General features: G+C 42.6%; 1 protein-coding gene across 3 annotated transcripts in view; it reads right to left on the bottom strand.

Annotated features, from left to right (window-relative positions):
- Window positions 1–12,140, bottom strand: part of ANXA4 (annexin A4) — a 78,995-nt gene that overhangs the window by 3,910 nt on the left and 62,945 nt on the right. For all 3 annotated transcript variants that reach the window (XM_021671065.2, XM_064364206.1, XM_012433952.3), the window contains 6 exons: window positions 11,923–12,002; window positions 9,670–9,726; window positions 6,211–6,304; window positions 3,398–3,493; window positions 2,434–2,492; window positions 970–1,092 (listed from right to left, as the gene is read on the bottom strand). In XM_021671065.2, the coding sequence (XP_021526740.1) occupies window positions 970–1,092; window positions 2,434–2,492; window positions 3,398–3,493; window positions 6,211–6,304; window positions 9,670–9,726; window positions 11,923–12,002 (509 nt within the window). The remainder of the gene's footprint in view (window positions 1–969; window positions 1,093–2,433; window positions 2,493–3,397; window positions 3,494–6,210; window positions 6,305–9,669; window positions 9,727–11,922; window positions 12,003–12,140) is intronic.

The raw sequence follows: 12,140 nt of genomic DNA, 5'->3' as shown, positions 1-12,140 counted from the left end.
CTTGTAGGCATAGTAACAAAATCTGCAGCTTGGCTGGGCATGGTGGCTCACACCTGTAATAGCAGCACTTTGGGAGGCCGAGACAGGTGGATCATTTGAGGTCAGGAGTTCGAGGCCAGCCTGGCCAACATGGTGAAACCCTGTTTCTACAAAAAATACAAAGCTCATGCCTGTAGTCCCCGCTACTCAGGAGGCTGAGGCAGGAGGATCACTTGAACCCAGGAGGTGGAGGTTGCAGTGAGTGGAGATCGCACCACTGTACCCCTGTCTGGGCAACAGAGTGAGACTCCATCTCAAAAAAAAAAAAAAATCTGCAGCTTAAATCACATAATTGTCACACCTCTCCAAGCTCTGAGTAGGGTTCAGAATATTTAATTCACAGATCAAATGCTGATTTGAATATTGCAGTGCAGGCAACCCCAGCTTCCAGGGAAATTTGTCTCACTTTCATGTCCATGAGACTCTTCTGGCATCCTCAAGAAACAAAATCCCAGGAATGCCTGACTTCAAGGGAGGAGAATCATTTCTCACCACTACCATGCCCTCTTAGGACTCCTAGAAGTCTGGTGCCTTGTAAAGAATAGTAATTCAGGATAACTAAAATGCTTTCCCATATTCCCAGTACACCAAGCTGGCCTTGCATAGGACTCTGGATTCAGTTGTTTATCTTCTATCATAATTAGGTAGACGAGGAAATCGTGTGCTTAAAAGTATTCATTAAAATGTAATCTCGCTCTGTCTGGGATCAACATAAAATAATTACTGTATTTAGAGGGCAAATATTTCCAGCTTCTATCCTGCCAAAGGTTTAAATATCTGTGTGAAAGAAGAGAGACTGGAAATGTTGGGAATATCATCTTCAAAGGGGATGATATATGCCAAGAAGAGAGGACAACAAGTGCTAAATATCAAGGTCAGAGGGGTCCTTTTTTGGATCCTTTCCTCTAGACTTAGGCTGCTGTGACCTACCTTGATGAATGAGTACAGAGACTTTCCATAGAGTCTCTTGAAGTGTGCCCGGATATCCAGCATGTCAATTTCTGCCCGAGAAACCATCACTCTGATGAGGGTGTTATCATCAGTGCCCAAGCCCTAAGGAAGAAAACAAAATCCAAACATATACAAAAACCTAGCTGTTTTTCAGTGTCTTCTTCAGTCTATCAAAGCAAAACTGGAGATGACTGTGCTGATGATGTCCTTTGATCCACTACGTGGCAGGCCTGAGGAATATCCTCACTCCTTATCATGGTATTCACGGCTCTCCACAACTTACTTTTCCAGCGCTCTCTGTTCTGACCAGAAGACGCTGTTCCCTGACTTTCTAGAGCCATAACCTGTGCTGTCCAGACACACCCTGCCACCTGCCTCACCTACAATGATTCCTTCTCATGGAGTATTATCCTTCCCGCCCCAGCCTTATCACCCTTTCCCCTTACCGTGTGAAATCCTCTGATGTAAAACTTTTACATTTGGAAGGTCCTGCTCAAATATACCAACTTCTTTATATATTCTTTGCGGATTCTTTGCCTCAAAATACAAATACTGGGGGGAAAAAAAACCCTTTCCTCTGTGTTTCTACAATGTTTTGATCCTCAACTACTGTCTTACATTTTATCTTGTTATAATTGATGGTTTGCATGTACTTGCCTAGGCTAGACATTCTTTGAGAGCAAGGACTACATTTGTTTTGTTTTGTTTTGTTTTGAGACAGAGTCTTACTCTGTTGACCAGGTTGGAGTGCAGCGGTGCAATCTTGGCTTACTACAATCTATGCCTCCCAGGTTCCAGTGATTCTCCTGCCTCAGCCTCCAGTGCAGCTGGGATTACAGGTGTGAACCACCATGCCTGGCTAATTTTTGTATTTTTGTAGAGACGGGGGTTTCGCCATGTTGGCCAGGCTGGTCTCAAACTCCTGAACTCAAGTAATCCGCCCACCTTGGCCTCCCAAAGTGGTGGGATTACAGGCGTGAGCCACCGCACCCAGCCAAAGACTACATTTTGACCTTTCCTGTACCTCTCGTGATTCTCAGCATGGTGCCTGCAGATTACGATGGTGGGTTAGGAATATGGGCTCTGGAGCTAGGCTGCCGGGTGTTTGCATCCTTGCTCTATTAATTTCTCACTGAGAACCTTGGGCAAACTGCATATCCTTGCTATGCCTCAGTTTTCTCATCTGTAAATTGGGGGTTAATAGTACCAGCCTCATAGAGCTGTTGTGAGGATATAATTAATCTATTGAGAACAGTGATCCACACATCCTAAGTACTCAGTAAATATCACCTAGTAGTATTATTAGCAGGCACTCACTGAAGTATTTGATGAATTGAATTGAATCTTTCAGGGTGAAGTTTGGATAGGGGATATAAGTAAGCTTAAGAAGGTGGACACAAGATAACTCAAATTCATTTAGATGCTAAAAGTAAGGCCATTTACCTTCATCGATTTATAAAGCTTTTCAGCAAAATATGCAGATTTGTTCCTCATGCACTTTACTGTCAAAGAAAAAAAAGAAGAAATGAAAAGATTACAGAAGATTCATGAAAAAAGAAAAGTGACAGTTGCTTCCTCTGTTTCTACAAGGTATCAATATTTGCTTTGCCAGGGAAATTTTAGCCAAACAATGTTTCATGAACATAGGCTATGCTGTATGTATTTTCACAGATAGAAAGTACCCTCGATTTATCATCAAGTTTCTGGAGAAGTAATTGATAAAGTCTCTCAAAGCAAAGGGTGGTATTTAGTTTCAAAATAAGGATTACTGTCTCTGCCATATGAGACAGTGACCAGTTCTAACCATTCACAGACTTGCAAGCTACAGCTTGTATATCTGTATATTATTACCTTTCACATAGGACATATAAAAGCACAGAAGATACAAAATATATAAACCATGTGGCACAACAGCAATCAGGTTGTATGTAATATTTCTTGTTTAAAAGTCTGGAATGCAGGCTGGGTGTGGTGGCTCACCCCTGTAATCCCAGCACTTTGGGAGGCTGAGGCGGGAGGATCACGAGGTCAAGAGATCGAGACCATCCTGGCCAACATGGTGAAACCCTGTCTCTACTAAAAAATACAAAAATTAGCTGGGCGTGGTGGTGCACACCTGTAGTCCTAGTTACTCGAGAGGCTGAGGCAGGAGAATTGCTTGAATCCAGGAGGTGGAGATTGCAGTGAGCCGAGATTGTGCCACTGCACTCCAGCCTGGCACCTGGCGACAGAGCAAGACTCTGTCTAAAAAAAAAAAAAAAAAAAAAAAAAATCTGGAATGCACCATGAGTGATTCCAACAAGTTTTGTCTCTGAAAATAATTATATAACCCCATGTGGCAAACTGATAATGAGAATGAAAATCTACAGACTTTTTTTTCTCTACTCCCTACCTGCTACCAGCTTACCTATAGCCAGCAGAGCATCTTCAAAGCTACCAGATGTTTCGGATTTAATACTTTGTTCAATATCTTTCTGTGATATCCTTTTGTATTCATCAAACACTGCAAACAACAATAAAATGGTATTATCAGGAATAAAAAATAGAGGAAACCAAAATTTATGGAGAGAATGAGCATTTTTAACTAGCCTACACTATTTATTCTTTGGCATATTTCAGGAGGAAACTAATTAGTAAAATGGGCAAGCACCCAGGAGGGATGTGCAGAGTAGAACAGGTCCCAGACAAGGAGGAAGAAATGCCATGATGTGTGCAGGACATCAGTCAAGTCCTTTTCCTTCTCTAGGACCCTCGCACATAAAATGGAGACAGCCTCCGGAGACATTTGCTTTCCTTTCTCATTGTTTCCTTAATAAGCAGAATGTGTCTTTTTGTGATTTGGGCCTTGGCAGTCACCTCCCCTTCATCTCCCTTTTGGCTCATCAAAACTAGAGCAATTCAACCTCTTCAAAACTGAGTCACAGTTAATAACAGCTGGTTGCATCTTTTAAAATACTTAAACATAATTACATTTGTTGGCTTTTTTTTGCCAAGTATTTTTTAATGTGGTATGTTCCCCTCTCTTGCTGTCTCCTTCTGGAAGCTTCTTAGAACAGGTATCTATTTTATCTTCTCACCATCGCCTTCTTTGGGGTGCTGCCTCACTTCCATCAGTGTGATTTTCACAGGGCTGTCATTCAAGGGACACCATACCCAACAACATACAACCTCTGCCAAACACATGAGCAGTTCACCCAGTCAGGACCCATTAGACTCTCTCCTAGGAACTTTTTAATTGGGCAGCTCAGCTCACAGGGATGGCCAAAAGCACTGCATCATCTTTACCCTCAGAAAAACCTGTTAAACTCGCCGAGTGTCATGCTCAGAGATTCTAATTCAGCCAGTATCAAGCAGGCGGTTAAGAATTAGCATTTTTAGTAGAGAACGAACTTCAGAAACTCTGCTTTAGAAATAAAATCCATGCCGGGCGCTGTGGCTCACGCCTGTAATCCCAGCACTTTGGGAGGCCGAGGCGGGCTGATCACCTGAGGTCAAGAGTTCAAGATCAGCCTGACCAACATGGAGAAACCCCATCTCCACTAAAAAATACAAAATTAGCCGGACGTGGTGGCGGATGTCTGTAATCCCAGCTATGCTGGGGGCTGAGGCAGGAGGATTGCTTGAACCCGGGAGGCAGAGGTTACAGTGAGCTGAGATGGTGCCATTGCACTTCAGCCTGGGCAACAAGAGTGAAACTCCATCTCCAAAAAAAAAGAGTTAAAAAAAAAAGTACAAAAAGAAATAAAATCCATGATTCCCTTCTACTGAGACCACTAGAACTGCCTTGATTTCTGTTCTTCCTGAAGGTGTTCAGCTCTCTGTTCATATTTGTGAGCTACCAGTATTTTCCATTTTCCCTCTGTGTCATTCTATATTATTTCATCTTTTCTTACTTAAATTGAAGTCAGTGTGTATAGCTTGGAATCAAAGAACTTAATTGACACATTTTCTAAGCCTCAGTTTTCTCCACTGTAAAATAGAGAAACTAATTACTGCTCCATTGAGTGTTGCAAGAAACAATGCTTATAATATGCTTAACACTGCACCTAGAAAATAGAACATTATTAACAAAACCTTAGTGATTGTGAAACCTCACCGTTATTGTTGGTCGGTAAGAAAATTATGTTTTCCTTATCCAAACAGTGTTTAAAATATTTTCTTCCAGTGGCTTACAAACAGATATTTTATAATTGCCCAACTATTGACTTGTACCCAGAAGTGAAAATTACAAATGCATTTATGCACTAAATCGTCTTCCGAGGACCTGCAGTTCTTGAAAACTACCACCAGGGGGAGATTTGTGTTATTTGTAACCAGGCAAGGGAAATGAAGTAAGGAAGCTGAGTCGGAAGTTTGTGTATCTGATAGTAACCTGGGATATTGATTAACAGGAGTAATCACCTATTTTTTGTCACTGTGAAAAATCTGAAATAATTACAACTTCAGAATGTGTTTAACTTCTCAATTCTTTATGTTTTCAATTTAGCAAACTCATTCTCAAATTTCCTACAAGCTTTGCAAATCAGTATGTGTGATTAAAAAGGTACGGTGGGTGGGTTTATAAAATTATAAAGTGATTAAAGACCTAAAGAGCTCATATAAAAGATGAAATATCTTATTAAACCATTACTGCTGTTTAAAAGAATATAAACCTGACAAGAAATATTCTAAAATTGTGTAGTATCTTTCCCCCAAATAAGTTATAAGCACATTACAAAGTTTAGATTTATCAAAAACAAATTAGAAACATTTCAAATTGGAAATTATCCAGTATTCATCTTATGCAACATAACCCCTAAAGAAATCCCTTGTATTAGCTTTACAGCTTGGATGTAACACAGGAATAAATATCAGCCAACATTGCTATTTTATTGCTACCTGATCTACTATAGATTATTTTCATATGTAACTAAATTAAAATGAAAATACTGGGGCTACTTTAGAAAAAGGGCTGACTATGAAGGTCAGTTTCCTAGAAACAAGAATGCCAAACTTCTATGACTACTGCATTTTTATTAATTATTCATAATTAGTATTTCAGAAATTAGCTTTCATACACATCATTGGACTAATACATTTCCAGGGTGACAATCTAAGACACTTGGGCACAATCAGTTCTCTGTATCAACTGAGAAAGAAAAGGTTATCAATCACTTATGGGCAATGTAGTTTTCGCTCTCTTTCATATCCTTTCTTTGGGAAATGAAGTAAGTGCCTTACCATGCAACAGGTGATTTCGGTTCCGGGAACAGAGAACAGTTAGAAATTTCACCTCATCTGTCCCCCATTTCTTCTCTCCAGCCTCATACAGGTCCTGAAGCCAAACAAAGTGCAAGTCTAAAACTCCACAAAGGATGTGCCAGGACACAGGTAAATATCTCCAGAACTTGAAAGAGCTGAGCTGGCTTAGTTTTATTTTGTTGGTGATGGGGGTTGAAATGGTGGTAGTGAGTGGAAATGTCTCAGGATCCTTCCTCAGGCATAAGGCTGTTGGACCCTATCATACCTCCCTGGGAGTCAAGGTAAACACTGGCAGTTCCCTAGCTGGAGACTACATAGTTCTATCTTAAGAGCTAAAAGGAATGCCCTAGATTTGGGCTGTCCCCGACAGTTGCCACTCACCACATGTGGCTGTTTAAATTTTAATTAAAATTAAGTACAATTTAAAATTCAGCTCTTTAGTCTCACTAGCCTCATTTCAAGTACTCAGCGGCTACAGGTGGCCAGTCACTCATCCAGGACAGTGCAGATGTGGAATGTTCTCATCATTTCCAGAAGTTCTATTGGATAGCCCTGCTCTAGAATGATCTGTGATATTCCTGAGGCTACGGTCTCACAGTAGAACCAGGGACCCATTGCCAATTGCTTACATTCCAAACAGGTAGGAATACAAGAAACTGATTCTGCTCAATTTAACTATATTATCGCTAAATCAGAATTACTGTTCATTTATAATAAGTATCTGGCCTGTTGCATTTCTCAAAAAGATCTTAACTAACACATATTGCTGCTCACTGGGCTCACCTCCATATACTCCCCCATTTTTTCACTTCTTTCTCTGATTCTCTCACTGCTTTAGAGTCAATTCACATAATCGTAAAAATCTAAAGCTGAAAGTTTCATCTAATTCATCTAATTCAAAAAAATTCATCTTATTTAGCACTTCTTAAACTTGAATCTCAATAGGCTGTGACAATTTATTTTATGTCAACTTGACTGGACCAAGGGTTATCCAGATTTTTGGTCAAACATTATTCTCGGTGCTTCTGTGAGGGTTTTTGGATGATCCAATATGGAGGAAGGGCCCTCATACAATCAGTAGAAAGCTTTTCTTTTCAAGAACAAAAGGGCTGACCTTCCCAAAAGTATGAGGGAGTCCTCCTGCCCGAGTGCCCTGAGCTAAAGCATCAGGTTTTTTTCCTGCCTTTGGACTTGAACTGAAACATCAGCTCTTCATGGGTTTCCAGCCTGCTGGCCTTCAGATGGAAACTGCTCCTGGTTCTCAGGCCTTCGGACTCAGACTGGAACAAAACCATGGGCCGTCCTGCATCTCTAGCTTGCTGACTCCCTCTGAAGATCCTGGTACTTGCCCACCTCCATCCCCTCTCTCTCTGTTTCTCTCTGTTTCTCTCTCTTGCTCTCTCTCTCACACACACACACATGCACACACACTATCTCTCTCTCTATATTGGTTCTGTTCCTCTGAAGAATCCTGACTAATACATTGCTTTTATTAATAAAGCATAGTAGTTGGCTGGGCACAGTGGCTCATGTCTGTAATCACAGCACTTTGGGAGGCCAAGACAGGTAGACTGCTTGAGCCCGGGAGTTTGTGACCAGCCTGGGCAATATGACAAAACCCCATCTCTACCAAAAATTATTTAAGAGTTAGCCAGTCATGCTGGCATGTGCCTGTAGTGCCAGCTACTCAGGAGGATGAGGTGGAAGGATTGCTTGAGCCTGGGAGGTAACGGTGGCAGTAGGCTGAGATCATGCAACAGCATACCAGCCTAGGAGACAGAGCAAGACCCTGTCTCAAAAAAAAAAAAAAAAAAAATTGGAATAAAATTCAGTATAGTGGAAGTGACACTGTGATTTCTGAGTCTGGAGTATAAAAAATCATGCAATTGCCACTATTTCTATTAAAATGCTTGCTTTCTGGGTGCTCCTTCTTGAAACCCAGCTGCCACACTGCAAGAAGCCCAAGCCACATGCATACCTCTATCCATTCTAATGAAAGCAACAGGTTCTCTTTTGCATAAAACAAAGTTATTCATACCTCACACACTGAATGGAACTAGTCCCTCACTATGGTTATGTACTGGTTAAGAATAGTGGGTCTAAGGCCAGGCGCTGTGGCTCATGCCTGTAATCTCAGCACTTTGGGAGGCCAAGGCAGGTGAAACATTTGAGGTCAGGAGTTCAAGACCAGCCTGGCCAACATGTTGAAACCCCATCACTACTAAAAATACAAAAACCAGCTGGGTGATGGTGGCGTGCCCTGTAATCCTAGCTACTTGGAAGGCTGAGGTAGGAGAATTGCTTGAGCCTGGGAGGTGGAGGTTGCTGTGAGGCAAGATCGCACCACTGCACTCCAGTCTGGGTGATAGAGTGAGATGCTGTCTCAAAAAAATAAAAAAATAAAAAAAATATTGGGTCTAGATGCCAATTAGTTCAAATCCTGGGTCTACCATATATTATCTGTCTGAACTTGAGCAAAGCACTTGCTCTGAGCCTCAGTTTTTCTGTTTGTAAAATGGGGATAGCAATACTTAACTTATGGAGTTATTGCAAAGATTCAATGACATACTTAATGTAGAATTTAGAACAGTGGACTGGGCACGATGGCTCACACCTGTAATCCCAGCACTTTGGGAGGCTGAGGCAGGTGGATCACCTGAGGTCCAGACATCAAGACCAGTGTGGCCAACATGGTGAAACTCTGTCTCTACTAAAAATACAAAAAATTAGCCAGGCGTGGTGGCAGGCACCTGTAATTTCAGCTATTCAGGAGGCTAAGGCAGGAGAATCACTTGAACCCAGGAGGCAGAGGTTGCAGTGAGCTGAGATTGCACCATTGCACTCAAGCCTGGGCAACAAGAGCAAAACTCTTGTCTCAAAAAAAAAAAAAAAAAAGAATTTATAACAGTGTTTGATACCTGGTAATAAGGCACTTTTTATTAGCTATTATTGTTAGTGTTATCTGGCCACAGCTGATTAGACCATGGGTTGGTTCCAGGGCAACCATCAGTGGGTTGAGTACCAGAGAGGCAACTGCCTCTTGGGGTTTGCTATTAATTTTACCCAACAGGGTATACACTGTGCCAAGTTATTTTATATAGCTTTTCAAATGTCCTCTTTGAAGTAAAAATGCATAGTGAACAGTCTCTTTCACCTCCAAGGGATTCAGAAGACACACTCAGTGGTTCTCTGGGATTGCCACATAATGGTCCTAATGTTGAGAAACTTGGAACCCAGCAGTGTTTACATAATGATGTCCAGCCCCAGGTACCTCTGCAAGAAACCTGTTATTAAAGGTCATCTGGGGAACTCTTTTTAAAGAACGTATCCCAACCTGGCTAACATACACTGTAATATAAGGTGTTGTCCATCCGTCAAGGCCTATCTTATTGGCAAAAGAGAAGAAAACTGGAAGAAAGAAGCGACGGTTCTACCAACCTGAGCATCCTGTCTCACGAGAGCATCGTCCAGGTAATTTCCTTCATCCCTCCCACCCTGAGGATGAGAAAAACAAACAAAAAAGAATTTGAGAGTATACATAAAGATCTGGGGCACCATTAAGATAGCAGGTCTAGAGGAATGAGACAAAATGCCACGAAGAGTGGGACTTCAGACCCAGGGAGGGAGGACAGATGTCTTCTAAATGTGCTCACATTATTACCATGGCTCTGATGTGTCCCTAGAGGGGTGAGCCTCAGTGTGGCCCCTAACATTCTGTGGGTGCCTCTGCCAATAGAAGAAGAAGGAAAATAAATGTTTCCCGTGGACTGCTCCCTCCACTATCTCCTGGCCTTCCCCACCACCCCACTCTCATGTGTCTTCCCAGCTGACTCATGCCTTCCTAACTGGCAAATCTACATTGATCAACCTCTGCCAAAAGGGGGTCGGGTGTGCTTGTAGCTCCAGCTACTCAAGAGGCTGAGGTGGGACGATGGCTTGAGGCCAGGAGTTTGAGGCAGTGAGCTACGATGGCACCTGTAAAGAGCTGGCCTGGGAAACATAGCAAGACCCTGTATGTTTAAAAGAGAAAAAAAGGTGGAGAGGTTGGGAACAGAGGAGAGTCAAGAGAATATGGGACCCGTGGTAGGACTTGAGGAGCCCATAAAAATGTCCCCTTACCCCTCACCAACACCAGCTCACAAGAAGGCAGGGTGGAAGCCTCTGAAGAATGCTAACAAGTGACAAAACAGGCTACTTTTCTCTAGTTTGTAGGCGATTTTTACGACTATACTGTCTCAATGGTCTATGGTCTAGACATGGCTCATCAGAATGGTAAATATGGGAGGAAAAGAAAGAGTGGGAAAGAGATATGAGACACAGGCAGGTGACTAAGTAAATATCGGAGACGAGAGCAATGTGGAGAGGGATTTCCAGTTTATTTGGGAGCAGTAGATGACGTGATGGAGAATTACTAGAATTTCAAAGGCAGAGACGTGGGTAGGTGTATTCCAGACAGGAAGAACAGCAAGAACAAGGCAAGGAGGCAGGGAACATGGGGTTCAGAGCGAATGTCATCTTCAAGGCTCTATCCGTGTAAACTGGAGATGATTTCCAGGGTTCTGCTTCTTTAGGTGTAGGAGGAATAGCAGCAGTATTAACAGAAACAGGCAAGTCAGGAAGAAGAGCTGGTTTGAAGGGAAAATGAGTTCCGGTTTAGTTCAGGAGGACTGGTTTAAGGGGCTAGTAGGATATCCATAAGGAAACATCTAAAAAAGCAGTGTGAAGTAAGAGTCTCATGCTCAGGAGGGAGGCCGGGGATAAAGATGCAGTTGGGAAGGGATGTGAAATGTCTGGAGTCTCCAGCTTCTCTTTTCAGGCACCCCTGCCCCACCTAGCTCAGTCCTGCTTTATTTTCCAGCTGGAATTTTCTAGGTAGCTTACTACCCGGTCTTCCAGCCTCCAGTTCCTGGCCACTGTCCATCCTACACATCACTATTACATTACACTTCTGAAAGTGCAACTCCAGTCACATCATTCTCATCATTGTTGCCGTTACCACGTCATCTACTGCTCCCAAATGAACTGGAAATCCATCTCCGCGTTGCTAGACTCTTCCCAACAGAGAACTCCAGTTTATCCTCCCACCCTGTTTCCAGAATCACCAGCCCGACTGTTCAGCCAGTTGCTCCCTGAACCCCATGTTCCCTGCCTCCTTGCCTTGTTCTTGCTGTTCTTCCTGTCTGGAATACACCCACCCACGTCTCTGCCTCTTGAAATTCTAGTAATCTTCCAACTCCTCTCTGAACAAGCATCTCATCATGAAGGCTTTTTCTTTGTTTCTACAACCAAAATTTCTCCTTGATTCTTCCTTTTCCTATGTGCCTCTCCTTTGGCATGTAATCTTTTCATGCCTTCTAGCGACTTGTGTACCTGATGTATTCCCTTATGACAATATATACTCTTACAGCCCAGGAACTGGCTCTTAATCATCTTCATAACTCTCAATGCACTGAGTGACGGGGGACCTGGCAGGTTTTCGTACTTGTAAATATCAAATTAAAGTAGAACAAATAGGCATGCAGAACTAGCCAGAGTCTCTGAAGGAGGAATAAGACAAAGGAACAGAGGGCTTTGAGAACAACACCTGGGGAATATCCACATTTCAGGGGCTGAATGGATGGGAAAGGCCGGCAAAGGGGATAGAGTGGACATTTCAATCAAACCCACCCCCCATCGGAAGCAGTCACTTACAGCTGACAGAGACACCAGCACTCGCTGGAACATGAACGATGTGTCAGAACGAATGTCATCTTCAAGGCTCCGTCCGTATTCTAGCAAGAGAGTGAAATTAGCTATATCAGAATAAAGAGTCTTGCCCAATGCCCTGTCACACTCCAGAGCAATCTGTCCCCTCAAGACCAGCCTGCTTATGGGAGCAGCTTACCATGAGGTTTTTCACTCCCAACACA

Source organism: Aotus nancymaae, unplaced genomic scaffold (assembly GCF_030222135.1).
Source record: "Aotus nancymaae isolate 86718 unplaced genomic scaffold, 86718_ANA_hifiasm-v0.15.2.pri h1tg000057l, whole genome shotgun sequence".
NCBI lineage: Eukaryota > Metazoa > Chordata > Mammalia > Primates > Aotidae > Aotus > Aotus nancymaae.
This window is presented reverse-complemented; position numbering and strand designations above follow the sequence as displayed.